Source organism: Silurus aristotelis (genome assembly GCF_946808225.1).
Source record: "Silurus aristotelis genome assembly, chromosome: 26".
In the NCBI taxonomy this organism is placed as follows: domain Eukaryota; kingdom Metazoa; phylum Chordata; class Actinopteri; order Siluriformes; family Siluridae; genus Silurus; species Silurus aristotelis.
In genome coordinates this window covers 10,303,089-10,323,482 of record NC_139599.1, presented here as the reverse complement: position 1 = coordinate 10,323,482, position 20,394 = coordinate 10,303,089, and the positions used below count along the sequence as shown (strand labels likewise).

The 20,394-nt window shown below is 37.4% G+C and overlaps 2 protein-coding genes across 2 annotated transcripts in view; both read right to left on the bottom strand.

Moving 5' to 3' along the window:
• The window catches only part of LOC310720847 (uncharacterized protein), a 273,241-nt gene that overhangs the window by 100,922 nt on the left and 151,925 nt on the right, over window positions 1-20,394 (bottom strand). The gene's annotated exons all lie outside the window — the stretch shown is intronic.
• LOC310720752 (myosin heavy chain, fast skeletal muscle-like) lies at window positions 8,989-20,158 on the bottom strand (the record flags this gene model as incomplete). Its single annotated transcript, XM_083531688.1, has 39 exons — window positions 8,989-9,055; window positions 9,218-9,349; window positions 9,488-9,583; window positions 9,664-9,768; window positions 9,904-10,074; window positions 10,184-10,309; window positions 10,391-10,594; window positions 10,695-11,003; window positions 11,136-11,260; window positions 11,387-11,552; window positions 11,653-11,836; window positions 11,909-12,105; window positions 12,188-12,306; window positions 12,523-12,649; window positions 12,738-13,127; window positions 13,266-13,356; window positions 14,291-14,436; window positions 14,526-14,702; window positions 14,807-15,049; window positions 15,150-15,401; window positions 15,586-15,726; window positions 15,832-15,955; window positions 16,039-16,156; window positions 16,360-16,447; window positions 16,532-16,599; window positions 16,693-16,993; window positions 17,090-17,260; window positions 17,365-17,514; window positions 17,612-17,730; window positions 17,826-17,964; window positions 18,056-18,159; window positions 18,306-18,404; window positions 18,488-18,551; window positions 18,685-18,777; window positions 18,886-18,994; window positions 19,084-19,111; window positions 19,403-19,559; window positions 19,716-19,859; window positions 19,952-20,158. 39 exons carry the CDS (start codon window positions 20,156-20,158, stop codon window positions 9,041-9,043), a joined length of 5,799 nt encoding a protein of 1,932 aa, XP_083387814.1. The 3' UTR covers window positions 8,989-9,040.

The following is a 20,394-nucleotide window of genomic DNA, read 5'->3' as shown; positions in this document are numbered from 1 at the left end:
ACTCATGATGTCACCCAAATGAGGATGGGTTCCCCTTTTGAGTCTGGTTCCTCTCAAGGTTTCTTTCTCATAACATCTAAGGGAGTTTTTCCTTGCCACAGTCGCCATGGTTTGCTCATCAGGGATAAATGCACACCATTCACCTTGACTGTTGATTTCTGTAAAGCTGCTTTGAGACAATGTCTTGTGAAAAGCGCTATATAAATAAACTTGACTTGACTTGACTGATGTGTATGGTAATGGTTTAGCTTCAACTATTACATCAGGTAATCTTACAACCGCATATTCACATACCGTACTTTCCGGACTATTAAGCGCACCCAAATATAAGCCGCACCCACTGAATTTGACAAAGATTTTTATTTTGAGCATAAATAAGCCGCACCTGTCTATCTACTAATAAACTTTACACAGGCTTTAATGAAAGACAGTGTCTGTTACACGGCTTGTATCTAAACAGTAGCCTACCAAGAAAGTCATTGTTCACCGTCTTCCTCCGTCCTTTCACAACAATTTCTCTCGGGAGTTTTTCTTTTGGCATCATCGTGCGTTTAAAAATCACCATCGGTGAATCTTTTCTCCCGATGGCGTGCAGCTCAGAACACAGATAAGGTGCGTTTTTTTCATGCCTGGTTGTTTTCAGCGTGACGAATGATTCACATTTCCTGTTGCCAGTCAAACTCCTCAAACTTTAGAGGAACATCATCCATATTTATGATGTGGTGCGGCCCGATTCAGTGGGAGCACATCTGATTTAATATAAAGAGTTTCATTGGTTCACCTGAACCAGTTCGGCAATTTCATTGGTCTAAGGTTACAGGGTTCAGTTTTTTATCTTGAAGCTTGTGAAACCGGGAAAAATCCCGGAAAAATCCACATATTAGCCGCTTCGTTGTTTGAGTGGCAGGGTTCAAAGCGTTGGAAAAAAGTAGCGTCTTATAGTCCAGAAAATACGGTAAATACACACCATTAGAAGGTTTTAAACATGAACCATCTACATATAGGCAATCCCCCTCTTCCAGGGCCGTATCTAAAAGATCAGGCCTACAAGAGGTCTCTTGTTCAATGTGTTTAAGGCAATCATGTGCGTCATCAAAACCATCTAAGTCAATATCGTCTAGCAGATCACGCAGAGCTACTACAGCTGAATGCGGCTGAGAAGAAGGCTTAATAGTTAAGTTTTCCGTTGCCAAGAGTGTGGTTACATAACCAGATCTACGTTGTGTTGTCATATGTTGTGTGTTAAATTTCTTTCGGCTTCTCCCGTTAGGGGTCGCCACAGCGGATCCTCCGCACGTTTTGATTTGGCACATGTTTTACGCTGGATGCCCTTCCTAACGCAACCCTCCCCAATTTATCCGGGCTTGGGACCGGCACTAAGAGTGGCTGGGGATGGTTCCCTGACCGGGGATCGAACCCGGGTCGCAGCGGTGAGAGCGCTGCATCTTAACCACTAGACCACCAGGGGACCTGTCATATGTTGTGTGTTGAGGTGTGTAAAATAGCTGTTACCTGATGTGAGGTGTACAGTATTAAAGGATGTGACAGCACCATTTTCTCAGCATCCTGGACCATCAGAGCTGCAGCAGCCACTGCACGCAAGCACGAGGGCAACGCTGTCTAAAGATTTGGAAAGATACGCAACAGGGCGATATCTGTCACCGTGTTCCTGGGCTAGAATCCCCGCAGCCGTACCACCACGTTCGTGCACATAGAGGTGAAAAGGCTTAGCATAATTCAGCTGATGAGTCAACAAAGCCCTGAGGAAGACAGGTCGAAGTGAATTGACGTCCCCTATAGGTAAACACGAAAAGCGGCTGCGACACGCACTGAAGCCAAAGGGACACTGAAAAAAGCAGAACAAAGATCAATCACAGTAAAAATCTGTGAGTCGCTGGTATAGAGTTAACAATGGTAGCTACATCGGGCACCAAAGGAGCTAACGGAATAACTATTTTATTAATCTCACGTAAATCTTGTGTTAGCCTCCAGCCTTTTTTTTATCTGCCTTCAAGACGGGATTAATCGGTGTGTTATAAGGTGAAAGTGTCTCGATCAAAACACCTTGTACCGATAAATTGTCAATAACTGGAGCAATGCCAACATTCTTCTCTTTCGACAATGGATATTGTTGTGTGTTTTCATGAGGGCATGATACGGTTTTACCTGTATTAAACCGGCCTCGTCTTTGTTAGAGGCACATAATTCAGGGTTAACTATACCTAAATTTGGCTCATCAGGCAGGACCTTTGTACAACCCTGGAAGAAATCTTCCGGATGTGGCTGTGGCTTAGTTCAGAGCATTAGGACAGAAGGAAAAGACAGTAAAACATTGGTTTCAAAAAACACAATTTCCATTTCCATTTTATGCATCATATCTTTTCCTAAAAGGTTTAAAGGCGAGTTTAGAATTATTGTAAAGCTATGATAAAAAATTTGTACCAGTCGCTGTGTCACCACAGGCAAAAGGTGAGTTACAAGACATTAAACTGGAACTCTTTCTATTCCCTAATAGATTAACTTCCCCTTGAGTTTTGTGCTGATGCTGGAATGCACCACTTCCTGTTGCAGTGCAGAGCATAAAGGGTTAACTAAACCTGGAGCATAGTAGAAACCTCTAACAGCATCTAAATCTCTAGGAAAAAAGTATCTAGATGTGACACAATGTCACTCCATAATGTCAAATGGTCTAAATAAGGATTAGTCCAGTAACCGGCACTATTCCTAAACATCCAATCTTTGCTATTTACTTCCGGCAGTAAGCGAGAAATGTCATGTCATGACATGATCTTCTTTGCACACAACAATTAACACTCAGACAATACACACAACACTAGACACCAGGGGGATCACAGTCGTCAAACAAAAAAGTAATCCAGTCTCTCCAATTGAATCACAAATTTGTAAGTTAGGAGAAAAAAATAGACTATAAAGCCAAAACAATATTGAAGTCTTTTGAAAAATTTTAAAGTAAACTCTATTTTTTATATATTTATTATCAAAATTATCGTTGATTATTTTGGATACTTCAGATAATATCGCCTATATTAGACAGACCATAAAAAAACGTCTTTTAATCTTGCATCTTACGTCTAAGGTGAGAAAAACAATGTTGTGACGGAATCATCCCACCAAAGGAAATTGTTATCATTAATTAAACAATTAATGCATAACCAAGACTCAAACACACATGCAGCCCTATTGGCTGGCAAATGGGAAAATCCCCGCAAACAAGGAAGTATCCTAAAGCTTACCTTGATGCGTGATCTCCCTTCGGATATTGCCGGAAAGTATCTCCCTTCTGACACCAAAACTGTTAGATTTTTATCATGCCCAAACGAAACTTCATTCTTGGAGAGGTTTTCCATATGAACTGCGATGCCCGTAGTGCCTTTCTGATCAAGGAAGAAGCACACAGCACACAGCACTCATAAAATTGACTCTCACACAGCACACAGCACTCATAAAATTGACGCTGCCTTCTTGTTCTTCTTATAGGATATTTACGATGTTAGTATGTAAGGTATACAGGGAGTCCACCTTACATACTAACATCGTAAATATCCTATAGACATTGAACATACAAAGGAATGTGTGCTAAGCAGTGTGAGAATAGTCTTAACACTAACAAGAAGGCAGCGTCAATTTTATAAGTCGTTATCTCCAAGAACAATTCTGAACTTCGCTGGATCAGTCTTTTTATTTGTTTGAACCTCGATCACTCTGAAAGAGAAAAAATATATTGGTTAAAAAGCATATATACGGAAGCGCATATACAAAACTAATATACAGTCATAAAGCTAAACCATATGATATTTGCTACATCTCCATGGTTGTGCAATTAGGTGCTTCTGAGCAAAGAACGTCAGATCCGGTGTTATGTGATAAAATGCTCCCCTGCCTCAGACACTTATCTCATAATTATAAGATAATATTAAGTCATAATTATGAGATACTAAGTCATAATCATAAGACATTAAGTCATAATTATGAAATAGTAAGTCATAATTATGAGAAACTAAGTCATAATTATGAGATGCTTTCTGTGATTTTTTTTTCTCTTTGTAAATGCAATGCACTTCCGTACATATACATACTTTTTGAAGGTATCCATATATACAGGTATAGTATCTTAATATGTAGTATCTGTTTGACTTTGTTCTGTGTTGCTGGAGGCAGACCAGATGGTTCTCGTTAAGCCATCATGTATGAAAGGCCATAGTGTTTAGAGCCATGCCTGGGAAAATGAGACTGTCGTCCTTAAATCAGTATGAGTCGATGTATAGAATATGATTCAGGATGCATGTCCTCTTGGGAGATGACCTCTGACCCGTTCATTAGATAATTAAGATGAATGATCTGGGAAAGGGAGCTCCGATACATCTGGGATACATTAGTCTGGACAAAGACAGACTTCGCTTTGTGTTGAAGCATTATTGCAGAAATTAGGTCATATACATTAAGGGGGCGGACCCAGAGATCGGGCAATATTTAACGTGATGAGCTATGATTCGGGGTCGTCGATTCATCAATATGGTGGCCCCGGGCTGATCTAGGAGGCTCGTGAAGATGCTGAATGTCTGTGTTAAATAAAAACTTTATTTACAAAGATATATCAGTGTCGGCGAGGATTCATTCCAAGAAACAGCTACACTCTATCAAGACAAGAAATATACAACACAGGCTCCAACTTTATAATCAGAGAGAGGATAATGATCTACTAATTCTCCCAACTTTATAAATGAAAGATCCGTTGAATGTGGTTCCAATTCAGAGGATCGATAGTGTTCATTGTAACAGAAACCTAGCCTTCTTGCTATATATATATTCTTGCAATTCCATCTTTTAAAAAACAAATCTGCACAATTTCTGAAAAATTAGGCAGCTCACTAATTGTTTCATGCACAATGATCATTCCCTTGGAATAGTTTACACCATCAGAAAACACTGTCTGGGCTAAATTAATAGCAGAAGCTTCCGGGTAATTTTGATTGAAGGTGTGAGCAATGTAATCATCAAGAACATCAACAGGGACAGTTGTAATGCGAGTAACTTATACAGATGATTCATTACTTTGGGATGAATGCATAATTGACCAACCATAAGCTGATGTTTCCTGGCCAAAGTCTTTAATTCAAAGTCTGATATTTTTTAAACAGTTTGTCTGCCTATGTAACGGGTTATGAGTGCAATATAAATGTAATACATAATTTGCTTTTTCACTAAAATACTTATTGTATTAATGAATTATTTCCGTTTTTCTTTGAGTAAGATGTGTTAATTTTGATGTTCACTGTTAAAAGACTTTTATTTTGAAATTCGCTCTCGTTATACTGATGGCATTTTCATGTGAGCGCGCGCCTCTTGTCAGTTTGCATTGCATATGCTGGAGAGAGAAGTGCGTTGTCACAAAGTGTCCACGAGTGATTTATCTACTTTATTGACTTTAATCCACAGACGAGGAGTGTTAAATGGTGGGTGAGACAGATGGGTTGCACCTAGCTACTTGCTTGAAAAAACTATGCTTTCTTCAAATCGCATTGTCCAGAACAAAACAAGAGGACCAAAGAGATTGTTCATCGCTGGGTAATGCTCCAGAAAGTAATGTTTTTGCAAAAGCTTTCTTTCTGGAAAAAGTTTTTGGAACAGATTGCAGTGATCAGGGATTTTGTACGTATGCAACAGACTATCTAGTATGCACAGGACATACCACTAGTTCAACAATTGTCTTTTATAAGAAGAATACGTTTCCAAGCAGGTTCATCCTGAGGTATGTTTTCCAACAATTAATGGAACTAGCCGCAGCAAACACCAATTCTCATGTGTGTTTCCCCAATAGTTTTATGTGGAAGAACATGAGGGCATTGTGCCTCTGACAAAGGTTTCCAGGTGATTGACAAACACTAAAGTAATGAGAATTTCACAAGAGGTTCAAAATGTTTTTGATAGCCAAAGGCCTTCAGATCAACACTCTTACATAACAGAGTGAGATTAATTGAGGACAGTGATGACCCAAACCCTGGTGGTAAATTTTCTAAAATCCAATAAACTGCACAGATTTTATGCTTTTTGCCTGATGTCCCTTATGGATTACGCAGCTTAAAGTCATCTATGTACAAAGAGAGTTTGAGCTCAGTCCCTGAGTGAAATGTTTTATTAAAGTGTTGACCATCTTTGAAAAATCATAATTTGCATGATGCATAATTTGAATTGTTGCCCTGTATGACCATTAACAACTTTATTAAGGATGTCTTAATGATATTAAGATGGGTATGAATTGGAAAGATCAGTTTTTTTCAGACTGAAGAATAATTTCAATGTGATCAATTATTTCAAAATTCTCTTTGTAATATTTTATGCATTTGAAAACAGTGGCTAAAGGACCATATTTTAAGGTAGCTTCCAACAGAGGATTGCACAATGACCAAGAACTAATAAGCTCTTATGACCAGCTGATCTACAAAAAAACCTTTTGTACAACTTCAGCCTTGGTGGGCAAGGCTTATACCGCAGCAGGTCAAGCCACGGGTTGCCTGCTCATTACGGCGGTGCTGCAGGCTTATCAGGAAAATCTGCTGATGAGGGAGTTTCTTCGGGCAGCATTCAAGTCCAAGAGCTGTGTTGTGCTTAGACCTGGCTCTTAGGGCTACTAACGAGACCACTAGGGCCATTGGCTGGTCCATGTCTGCCCTCATCTCCACTGAGAGGCATATTTGGCTCACACTGTCGGAGATTCCTGACAGGGATAGGGCTGTGCTGCTTGTACCTTTCCGAGGCCCAAGGAATAGGGACCCCACCCACAAATGGTAGAGTAAATATGGAGAAGTTTACAGAGCGCAAGTGGATCTGTTTGCAACTCAACAGAAGCCGCCCCTGTGACCTCTGGCCCTTTTTTTTCACCATTCCATGTATTAAATTTGACAGATTAAGCACTTGTTAAGTAAAGTAGATGCTACAATTTTTTTTTTTTTATAAATACTTGCGTTAATATAGTTACTTGCATTCTTTAGTTACTGTGAACAAGGGTGGGTTCAATAAAAGTAACAACAGTAAAAATATATTTTTTTTTAGTTTATGAAAGTGACAGGACAGATATTTTCAAATATTTTTAAATATTTTCCTTGTATCAACGGAATTGTTTATGGAGGTGTAAATGTTACATCTTCAAAATATAAAATATGCATGTGATCAGCGTCAGTGTGGCTCTACCTGCCTAAAGTTTATGTGAGTGAGCAAGGTAAGTTCTTGTAACCACATTAAGCACCGTAAATCAAGTTAGCACAAAACTGTCCCATATAGCACCATTAGTATTGAATTTTTTTTTTTACTAGAATGTCATTAAAGCATGTGTATTGAGCACTTCAGTATCATACATCTGGACATACTGCTTGTCTGGCTCAACTGCACTTTAGCGTAAGACCTGAAAAAGCTGTCTGTGTGCTGCTATGATCTATGTATCACAATGGAATACATTCGGGCTGGTAGTTCAAAGCCATGGATAATCTTTCTTTTGGCTTCTCCCATTAGGGGTCGCCACAGCGGATCATCCGCATGTTTGATTTGGCACGTTTTTACGCTGGATGCCCTTCCTAATGCAACCCTCCCTATTTATCCGGGCTTGGGACCGGCATTAAGAGTGGCTGGGGTGGTTCCCTGACCGGGGATCGAACCCGGGCCGCAGCGGTGAGAGCGCCGCATCCTAACCACTAGACCACCAGGGGACCTGAATTCTGGTCTAAAATTAGGGCTCTATTAAAAGTGGTAAATACTAATGAATAATCTCATTGATTCAGGGTCATATCTATCATTGTTTTGATTTAAATGAGAATAAACATTACAGCCTATTAGTGAATCACAATATATTTCAGCTGACAACTACTCTTTTAACCATAACTTATGCAGTGTATAAGTTCGCATTTCTTACAGTTTTTCTCAGGTTTTTTTGGAGCATTTCTAGAATCATCCTTAATATTTACAAGCCGTGCAATGACAAGAAATAAGTTGATGGGCTGAAAACAGCACGCAGTGAGAAGGAAAAATAGATTAAAACTGAAGTAACGAGCCTGTTTTAAAAATTTAAGAAGTAGAAAGTACAGATATTTGTGTAAAAATGTATTGAGTAAAAGTAAAAAAATTGTCTAAAAAGAATATTAAAGTAAATTAGTTATAACAGAAAAATCTACTTAAGTACAATAATTAAAAGTACTTGTATTTCGTTACTTCCCACCTCTGACAACTGATAATGTAGGAAACAGCAGACAATCGTACACAATCAATTAAATTAATGTACCAAAGCATTCACAATTTGAGCAAAGTAACGATTAATACTTTTATTATGTGCAAAAATGACTAAATAAAGTGGAGGTTAAACAATTAGTTTTGAAAATTTCTGATCTGAGAAATGCTCCAAAAGCAAATGTGAAAAACTGTAAAACCTGGAAGTGTAGTGGTGAAAGAAAGTCACTATACAAGTCTCTGGATGCAGTGCTATAATCTGGGATTGCTTTAAACTGTTGCTGACACTATTACCAAAAATAACTTTTTTGTAGACTTACAGACTATCCATTAAAAATAGCATCCAGAGCATAAGAATATAAAGTTTGTTAACACGTTAGTTCAGATTTATCCTGGAATGATTGCTACTTCCAAATAATTTTTGATTAATAGTTTATTTATTTTTTTATTTTTATTTTATTTTATTCCTTGACACAAGTGGCACATACTGTCATTACCAATAAGTTTACAATGCTATAGCAAATTTTTAGCTCAACAAACAAAATCTGGTAATGTTAATTGTGTTGGATTAAAAAAATTATGATTGATTTGTAATCATTACTACTAATTTTAATAAACTAATAAATGTTTGTACCTGATTATGAAATAGAATTAAAATTGGTATCCTATGTATTGTACCAGTTAATACAACAGCAAGAACAAATGATTGATTATATTGTTTTTTTTTATTTAACATTGACTGGAAAAAAATAGCTTTGATATACAGTCATATTTTATAACTGCAGAAGAATCATGTTCAACAGGTTTACTCTTCTTTAGCCTGTAGAGAACACAAAAAAAGACAGTATTTGTTTACTCTGATTCATTACTTAAAATAATAAGCAATATAAGTATATTTTTTTTATTTAAAATACATTTTTATTTAGTAAAAAAAAGTCAAATGTACTTTTCTTTTAAATATAAGGAATTTCATTTCACTAACCTTTCCACTATCACGGCTCTTGGCTCTGAGCTTGTTAACTTGAGACTCTGCAATGTCAGCACGCTCTTCAGCCTCCTCCAAATCATGCTGCACCTTCCTGAGCTTGGACAGATGGGCATTGGCCTGTTCCTCCTACATATAAACAGTTGTAGAAATAAATTAAAACTAGCTAGTCTGGAGTGTTTAATTCTAATTCATAATGGCATGATTCATACAAGTAATTACACAGACACAAATCTCCAGTAAATTCAGTATTCTTAAGGAGTTTACCGCTTCCTCAGACTGTCTCTTGTAAGCCTTAACCTTCAGCTGCAGTTTATCAACCAGATCTTGCAGCCTGGCTATGTTCTTCTTGTCCTCCTCCGTCTATAAATTAACACAATTAAGTAATTATTTTACATTTTAATGTGACTAGTATTTTAATATTTAGTACACTGAATACATACTTGGTAGGTGAGTTCCTTCACTCTTCTTTCATATTTGCGAACACCCTTAACAGCTTCAACTCCACGTCTCTGTTCAGCCTCAACTTCATTCTCTAACTCACGTACCTGGAAGAGTGCATCCATGAAGAATTGAGACAATTCTTGCAATAATTTTGTTTTCTTCTGCATGAGAACAAAAATTGGGGCACCCTGGAAAAAAATTAGAAAGCTTTTTGTTTATAATAAGTTATCAAGACTTACCCTGGACTCAAGTTTCTGAAGTTGTTTCTTTCCTCCCTTCATGGCCAGATTCTCAGCCTCATCCAGGCGGTGCTGGAGGTCCTTGACTGTGACCTCCAGGTTTTTCTTCATCCTCTCTAGATGAGCACTAGTGTCCTGCTCCTTCTTTAACTCCTCAGCCATCATGGACGCCTAGTGTAAAATTAAAGAGATTTGTAATATATAAATTATATAAAGATTTTTCTCCTTAAACCTTTAGAGCTATTTAGCTAGATGTAATCTAAATTGTACCAATACACACATCAGTGATAGCTTTCTTGGCCTTCTCTTCTGCATTTCTTGCTTCCTGGACAGTATCATCAACCTCACTCTGGATTTGAACAAGGTCAGTCTCAAGCTTCTTCTTGGTGTTCAGCAGACTTGTGTTCTGTAAAGAAAGTACAAATTACATTATTAATTTATTATTTACTTAATGATAATTAAAAAATAAAAAGCTAGATTTTAATACCTGAGAATGCAGCAACCCAACACGCTCACTAGCATCAATTAGCTCCTGTTCAGCCACTTTGCGACCTCTCTCTGTCTGCTCAAGGGCAGCTCTGAGCTCCTCAATCTCAGCCAACATAAGAGTGTTTCTGCGTTCCACCATGGCCACTTGCTCCTTCATATCCTCTTGTCCTCTCAAAGCATCATCAAGGTGCAGTTGGGCATCCTGAGAGTAAATTATTTGTCATTTTTCTTATTTCACAAATAGATTATTTGGATGCATCTGAATAGTAATGAAGCACAACATTTTTATAATTTGAAATCACCTTGAGTTGTCCCTGGACGTTCCTCAATTGTTTCTGTGCCTCAGCAGCTTGGCGATTGGCATGGCTAAGCTGAATTTCCATCTCATTGAGATCTCCCTCCATCTTCTTCTTAATTCTCAGAGCATCATTCCTGCTCCTGACCTCAGAATCCAAAGTACTCTGCATGGACTCAATCACCCTCTGGCTGTTCCTCTTGATTTGCTCAATCTCCTCATCTTTCTCAGCGAGCTTTCTGTCAATTTCACTTTTTACCTGGTTAAGCTCAAGCTGGGCCCGAAGAATCTTTGACTCTTCATGCTCTAATGTGCCCTGTGAACAAAATAAATATAATATATAATAAATAGATAAATAATGAAAAGATCACAACCAAGGAAGTAAAACTGGTGACAAGAAATATTTAACTGGAATTAATTGTCCTCAAATTTGCTATAGTCTATATACCTCAGCCTCCTCCAGAGCGGTCTGGATCTCAGCCTTCTCAGTCTCAACTGCCTTCTTGGCCTTCTCCAGCTCATGAATGCTCTTTCCAGTCTCACCAATTTGTTCAGTCAGGTCTGAGATCTCCTCTGTTGAAAGACAAAATTATGGAGCACAAAACTATAAACACTGGTGCTACATAAAGGTGTGGGCACACCTAAGTTTATAAAATCATGTTAAGTAATAAAATAATAAATCGGATTATATTGACATACGCTGCAGATTCTTGTTCTCCCTCTTAAGTGTTTCAAGTTGATCAAGGGCTTCCTCATAGGAGTTCTTCATCTTGAACAGTTCAGTGCTAAGAGAGCGTGCCTCCTTCTGGGCCCCCTCCAGCTCAGCCTGACCCTCTTCATACTTCTGTTTCCATTCTGCCAGGACCTTTGGTATAGAACTTATTTTGTAAAACCTTATATTAACTCATCAAAGGTGAATTTGAAGATGCTCAATTAATTCTAGAGTAATATATTACACAGTTTACCTTATCAAAGTTCCTCTGCTTCTTGTCAAGGTTGGCAGACAGGGCATTGGCTCTTTCCACATCAATCATGAGGTCCTCAACCTCACCCTGTAGTCTCTGCTTGGTCTTTTCCAGAGAACCACACTTGGAGTTCACAGCTTCAATTTGTTCCTCAGCTTCTTGCAAACGCTGCGCCAACTTCTTTCTGTTAAGCATTGAATTATGTTTAATGTATGATTTTGCTGTTTTTCAACAATTATGAAGGTTTTGAACATACTTGGCTTCCTCAAGTTCCTCTGTGCGCTGGATAGCATCAGTTTCATATTTATTTCTCCACTGAGCCACTTCATTGTTGGCCTTGGACATTCCACGTTGTAATTCAGCCTTTGCCTCCTGCTCCTCCTCAAACTGCTCCCTGAGGAGATCACAGTCATGACGAGAAGACTGCAAACCATGCGCCAAGGCATTTTTTGCCTGTGGAGAAAAAAGAATAATTAGAATAAATTCACATAATCTGTGACAGTAGTAATGTAGTAAAACTTCATTACATGCTTACCTTAACCTCCTCTTCCATCTGTCTCTTCAGCTCCTCAATTTGCTGAGTGAATGCCTGTTTGCCTCTGGTCAGCTGAGAAATCAAAGCTTCCTTCTCCTCCAATTGACGGGAAAACTCACCTGATTGATTTTAGATCAGATGTTAAACTGCAGCAAATCTTGTATTGATTGACAAAAGAAAAATCAACCACAATGTAACAGAATGTCAATTTGAATGCATATAACGACAAGTTATTTTACTGTTATATATTATATATGACAGGTTATATATTGAGGAAGAAGAAATTATTAATTAAGGAAAAACAACATCTTGACAAGAATGTGAAGGCTAATTACCATTTTCAGTTTGAAGTCTGGCTTTTTGAACACTGATGTCATTGACCTGGCGTGCATTCTCATCATTCTTGGTCTTGAGCTCACTCAATTGGTCCTCAAGAGTACGGCACATCTTTTCAAGATTTGCCTAAAAAAAAAAGTTTGTGTTATAAACATTTAAATCTGTATCTTGGAAATTATTAAATATTAAATGTAGATGAAGCATCTTTTTTAACCTTGGCTTTAGCAACAGCTTCCATATTGCTGGAGAGATCATCAATCTCCATTTTGTATTCACTCTTTTCTTTCTCAAGTTTCTGCTTGACCCGCTGCAGGTTGTCAATTTGCTCTCCCAGCTCTGCAACACTGTCGGCCTGCTTTTTGCGGAGGGCAGCAGCAGTTGCTTCATGCTGCAGTGTGGCTTCTTCAAGATCACGGCGCAGCTTCTGGAACTCAGCCTCTCGCTTCTTGTTCATTTCAATCTGAGCTGCAGTTGCTCCACCCGCCTCCTCGAGCCTCTCACTGATCTCCTCAAGTTCCCTGGAGAGATCAGATCTTTGCTTCTCAACCTTGGCACGAGCAGCACGCTCAGCCTCAATTTCTTCCTCTAGCTCTTCAATGCGGGCCTTTTAATGACAGAAAACCACATATATGCAACAATAAATACTATATAAATAAGTAGAAGAAACTGAGTTAACTTCCTTTAAATAAGCACACTTCTTCCCTTTTTACTCTATGAATTAAAAAACAAAACCTTTATATACCTGAAGCTCCTTGATCTTCTTCTGGTGCTGAGCACCAAGAGATTGCTCATCTTCAATCTTGCTAAGAAGCTGGCTTATTTCAAAGTCTTTCCTGAGAGAATGAAACAATATATTTGTAGCATTTGTATGTTGGCAACGTTTTGTGGATATCTGTCCATATGATTTGTATGTGCGTTTAGAACCAACTATTCTACATTTAGGCCATGTGCACACTAATAAAATTTTGTTTAAAAATGCCTATTTTTTACCCTTTCATTCAAGCGGAGACTGCGTTTTCAGTTAACGAAAATTTAGCCTTTTGAAAACGCTCTCCAAAGTGAATACATTTAAAAACACTGTTTTTGCTTTGTGTACTGTTGAAAATAGAGGCTTTCAAAAACAATGACACGTTTTTAGTTTTTGCTAAACTAAAAGTCGGAAGTCATTTCAAATTGGCAGAAAAAAAATAAACATCAGGCGTAAAGGACGCAGTTCAAAGAGTTTTACGATCTGCGCAATACAGGGACATAATCGGTTTCAGACGTTTCAGTTTGAATAACCAACTTTTGGAAAACAATTAAAAATGAAAGTGTGGATGGGGAGAAAAACGTATTTTTAGAAACCTCTACTCTTCTGGGAAGATTTAATATTATAGTGTGTATGTGGAGATGTGTGTATATTTATCCACATAGGTTTTAGTTAAGTTAGTTACTAATATAGAGTGAGGAGGCCTGGGTGAAGTGAGCATTCCAGTTCATCCGAAGGTATTCAATAGGTTTGAGTTTAGAGGTCTATATCAGGTAACTCAAGAACTTCAACCTATGTAAACTGGATCGTTCTGCAGCTTGTTTTGTGCACAAAGGTAATTGTCATGCTGGAACAGGTTTGGGTCTTCTAGTTCAAGCGAAAGGAAAAACTTTAATGCTACTTCAAAAGATTAAAATTGTGTGCCTTTAACTACATAACAGTTTGGGAAGAGACACTTATGCCTGGAAAAGTTAAAATAATTTTTTTACTCAATAAATCCAATCTGCTTGTATATTTACTTTTTCAGCTTTTCATCGGACTGCTGCTTATCATTCTCCAGGTCCATTATGGACTCCTGAGCCAGTTTTAAGTCACCCTCAAGCTTTCTCTTTGCTCTCTCCAGATCCATGCGGAGTTTCTTCTCTTGCTCAAGAGATCCTTCCAGCTGTAAAAATACAGAATGTTTATTTGTGTACCTTATGCAAAATCATCCTATGAGCAATACATTTTAGAATTTTGTATCACGTTGCTTACATCATCCACTTGCTGTTCAAGCTTAGTCTTGGATTTTGTCAGAGTGTTGACTTTGTCCTCCTCTGCCTGAAGATCATCAAGGGTCTGCTGGTGTGCCTCTTGGAGGGCTTTCTTCTCTTTTGTGAGTTTGGCAATGCTCTCATCTTGAGTGGTCATCTCCTCTGTGAGGTTCTTAACCTGTAGTTTTTAAAACACAGATGTTGTATTTGTAGGAAATCATTTAATTTAAAAACACAGAAAGTAGTAACAATATTCTTAGTCTCTACAAACATAATTCAAACCTTATTTTCAGTGGCATGTTTCTCTTTTTCCACTTTAGCCAAGGTGAGCTCCAAGTCATCAATGTCCTTCTTTAGCTCAGAGCACTCATCCTCCAATTTCCTCTTTTTGGCAGTCAGTTCAGCATTGATCTCCTCCTCATCTTCCAGTCTCTCAGTTGTCTCTTTGAGTTTAGCTTCAAGCTGGATTTTGCTCTTAATCAGACCCTCACATCTCTCCTCAGCATCTGAGAGATTCTCAGTTTCCTATATTTATAGTGCAATTAATACAAATTTGATACATTGACAGTTGTAACTTATATAAGCTATTGTTAAATTAATGTCCAACTTAAATAAAATCTCTTACAGATGCAACTTGAAGCTGCAGGTCATTCTTCTCTTGAAGAAGTGCCACCATCTTTTCCTCAAGCTCCTTCTTTTTGGCCTCGGCTTTGGCAAGATCTTCCTTGCATTTCATAAAGTCTTCTTTCATGGTGGCCAGCTCCTTCTCAGTTTCAGCACTCTTTAGCAAGGGCTTGATCTTGTAGTAAACCTTCATCCATGGCCAATGTTTGACATTCATAAATGATCGGATGTTGTATTGGATGGTATCAATAGCCTCTCTGGAAAATAAAAACGATTCTTTCTCTTCAAAAAAAATCACTTTGTTAAATGATTGCATGTGTCTTCACAGAAGTAACTGTGCCTATTTGTTTTGTTTTTTTCAAGCGTAAAAGTGTTTCTCAAAACCATTAATTGTACAATGAATAGTTATTGTTGAAAGCTATAGATAATTTAACCACAGACCTTCTCTCCATCATCTTCACAAACTCTCTTCTCATGAGGAAACCACGACAAAGAGCCTGTGTCATTGTGACCAGAGAAGCCAGTTTCTCATCTCTCATTTCTTCAAGAGTACCCAGCAGACCAGCTTTGAAGAAGACCTGAATGAAATAGCAGGATAGTATTGCTTAATTTGCAAAGTATTTTATATTTATGCAGAAAGAAAGAAGTAAGAACTCTCATTTTGACTATTTAAGTATATTTACCTTAGTGTGTCCAAATCTATACTGGTCATGGTCAATGTCGATTGATCCCAGAAGCTTTTCACAGGCCTTCTTGTTGTCAATAAACTGACCCTCTGGAATAACACTGGCATTCAGCACTTTGTATCTGTAAAATATAATGTATCATTTTAATATTATAAGACAAGAAACAAATAAACTTGATGCAATATTATCAAGGCTTTCTCTAACCTTTGCTTGAAGTCACCATAAAGAATTCTGCTGGGGAATCCCTTTCTGCAGATTCTAATACCCTCCAGCACACCGTTGCATCTCAGCTGGTGGATAACTAGGAAGTTCTCCATAAGACCTGCCAAAATTAATGTGATAAACCTTGCATGAAGTTGTCAATTCACAATAATTGATTATTTACTCAGCTCAAACCTGATTCAATGACATTGAATTTGGGGTAGTTCTGGTAACATAATCATGGCAACATAATATAAACAATAAATATTTTTATTTGCTTATCATGCCAGTTTTAACTTTTAGAAATTAGGTTTCAAACTTTACCTGGAGTCTTAGATTCATTGGGAATCAGGCAACGCACAAAGTGAGGATGGGTGCTCCTCAAGTTGGTCATCAGCTTGCCCAAGTTCTCCTATAATTTAAACAAATTATTGTTACTCATAATTAAAATTGTAAAAAATGGATTTGATCATAACAAACTACAAGTGTAACAAACCCTGAACTGTGAGGACACAGTCTGCATGGAACCACCCTTCTTCTTGCCTCCCTTTTTGCCACCAGTCTCTGTGCATATTAAATTATGAACAAAATAAAATTTTTTGGGCAATCATCTAAGTAGTGTATGTATAGTTTTTAAATAAATGTAAAAAAAAATACCCTCAACAACAGGTGGGTAGAATGTAGAAAGCAGTTTGACAGGAGACTTCTGATACAGCTGCACAACAGACTCATTCAATGGGTCCTTGTTTTTATCCAGCCATCCACTGATGTTGTAGTCCACAGTTCCAGCATAGTGAACCAGAGAGAAGTGGGCCTCAGCTTTGCCTTTAGCAGGTCTGGGTTTCTGGAAAGCGTTGCACTTGCCAAGATGCTGGTCATACAGCTTGTTCTTGAAGCTGGTGTCTGTAGCCTTGGGGAACATGCACTCTTCTTCAAGGATGGAGAAGATACCCATGGGCTATTAAATTACAAAAAGAAAAACATACAAAAAATTATGTTTGACATTGTATTGTGAATTAAATACCAATGATAATGACCAAAATGGAAACCATACCTTCTCAATAAGTTCTATGCAAGCAGCCAAGTCCATGCCAAAGTCAATGAACTCCCAAATAATGCCCTCCTTCTTGTACTCCTCTTGTTCCAGGACAAACATGTGGTGATTAAAGAACTGTTGCAGTTTCTCATTGGTGAAGTTGATGCACAGCTGCTCCATGCTGTTGAACTGTAAAAATGAAAGAGAACACACTGTAGGTATTTAGGATTCACACAAAATGTTAAGTGGAAAAAGAAAATCCATAAACATAATTGAAAAAACATATGACATACATCAAAAATTTCAAATCCAGCGATGTCAAGCACACCGATGAAGAACTGTCTGGCTTGTTTGGTGTCCAACATCTGGTTGATACGTATGACCATCCACAAGAACATCCTTTCATAGATGGATTTGGCCAGCGCACTCACAGAGTTATACACCTTAAAGTACAAGTTGTTCATCAGTTTTGTTTTGCTTTCTTTTACTCTCTCTCTTGCATGCTATAATAAAAGCATTTTTATACTTTCAATCACATACCTGTGGGACAGTTTGACCCTTTGTCACATATTCATTTCCAACCTTTACTCTGGGGTAGCACAATGCCTTCAGCATATCCGCTGAGTTCAAACCCAAAAGGTATGCCACTTTGTCAGCCTCTGTAAGGTAAAGTATGCCAAGGATGTTTTGAATCACAGCACCATAGTTTTCATCCATGAGACAATAAATGGAACTGAATGAGGGTCAGCCTCACCCTCTGTGCCATCAGGTTCAGCCTGTTCTTCACGCTGTTTCTGCTTGAACTTCATATTTCCGTGATGAAGAACAGCACCAGTAAACTTGTAGATGCTTAGTTTCTCTTCAGCACTGAAGCCTAGGATGTCAATAGCAGTCTGTAAAATAATGACAGTAGTTTCAGTCATAAAGAATTATAAAGAATAATAAAATGTAACAGGATAAGACCTCTCAGCAAGAATTTCTTACATCTGTGGCAATGAGCTCTTCCCTATCATTAATACTTGGCACTGTGATTTGACCCTGACTGCACATGGGGAAGTCGTAAGGGTTGGTGGAGATGAGTGTCATTTCTATGGAAAAAGCAAGTTATTAAAACAGATTTATACACACACACACACACACACACACACACACACACACACACACACACACACACACACACATATATATATATATATATATATATATATATATATATCACACAGAATTGTCTTACCAATCAGCTCAGGCTTTTCATTTGTCATCATCTGGTAAAAGATATGATATCCTCTTTCATCAGAAAGCTGAAATGTTACTCTAGACTTCTCCAGCAGATCTGTTAGGAATATGTGCCAATTTAGTTTACAAAAATTACACTAACAGAAATACGATCAATAATATATTAATTACTCAACTCACATGTCTCAATGTCAGCACTAGACAGTTTGCCAGATGTGCCAAAGTGAATTCTGATAAATTTACCCTGGTTCAGCAAAACAAATGCTTTTATGTCAGACAAAATGAATCAGACATTCAGCATCAGAAGTTATAAACTATTATAAACATCACAGTGTATAGTTGTGCAGATATAATGTATAGAGTTAAATAGAACTTACAAAACGAGAAGAGTTGTCATTTCTCACAGTCTTAGCATTACCATAGGCCTCAAGAAGAGGATTGGCTGCAATGATCTGATCTTCAAGAGATCCCTGCAACACATCAATAGATTGTTTTGATTTTGTGGGATGTATTTACAGTAGACAAAGAAAAGAATATACCCCCCAAAAGCCCCAAACAGAAAAAAGATCAGTTCTTACCTGCATTTTGCTAGCGCTCTCCTTCTTCTTGTCACTCTGCATTGCAACTGTTGCAAAGTACTGGATGACACGTTTAGTGTTCACAGTCTTTCCAGCACCAGATTCTCCACTGGTGTATATTAAGGAAGAAAAAATAAACAATTGATGCTAAAAAATTAAGAATTATAATTATTTCTATAAATGCACAGGTATACTTACGTAATCAGGACAGACTGATTCTCCCTATCTGTGAGATGAAAATAAAATGATAAATGTATTATTTATAAATAATAATAATATTATTAATAATATATAATATAATAATATATATTATTATTATATTATGAAATAATATAAAATATATAAAATTGTTTATCTATATTTTCTATATTAAATTTTTTTTTTGTAATCTCATAAATATTTTAAAACTTGTAATAAATGCTAAATAATCCAAAATTATGTAAAAGTTTTAATAATAATAATATTAGTATTAATAATAATAATAATAATAATAATAATAATAATAATAATGTCTTACCAGTGAGCATAAACTGATAGGCATTGTCAGAAACAGAGAAAATGTGAGGTGGGGCTTCCATGCGCTTTTTGCCTCTGTAAGCAGCCACTACTTCTGCATCATACACTGGGAGCCACTTGTAGGGGTTCACAGTAGCACAGAACAGTCCAGAGTAGGTCTGAAATAAATATGGACAGGGAGGATTGTACACAGGATTTTCTGTGATGCAACCATATCAAGAAAGCAGCTCTTTGAAATATATTGTAAGGAAGAAATAATCACTTTTGCTACTAGATGGTGTAGTTACTATGTGCATGTATTACTAATAACTTACATAGATCATCCATGCTGCATAACGCTCTTTGAGGTTATACAGCACAGAGGCTTCATTGAGGTGGGTCATCATAGCCATGTCCTCAATCTTATCAAACTTTGGAGGGTTCATGGGGAAGACATCATCCTCTTTAACTGTTCTTGTCTATAAGTGATTGGAATAATGCATATTAATTGTGAATGACATACATATAAATTGTATGAAGTTGTAATGGTCATTTAATCATTAATTCTCACCTCCTTGTTATTAAGCAATTCAACAGTGACTTTGCCACCATCTCTGCTCTTGATTGTAGCCTTAAGGTACAGCTCTTTATCATCAGTTACATAGCAAGCTGCCTTTGCATCAAAAGGCTTGTTTTGAGCCTCAATTCTTTCCTTCTCTGGTTTACGGAGGTAAATGGCAGCTTTGCCGAAAACGGCCATTTCTGCGTCTGTGCTCATTATGGCAGCTTTCTGTAATGTTGTATATAGGTTATTTATTTTTATTTTTTTTCACAATCGTGCTACAAATTAGTTGTATTCCAGTACTTTACAGTAGAGATTAATGTTTTTTTTTTATCAACTTAATCAAAAAATCTAATAAATTTATGCTGTTTTTACAACTACGTTTTATATTTTTATAAAGTTATGTGCCTGCCAGTATATTACCTTCCTGTGTTCTCACAGGTGTCAATTCA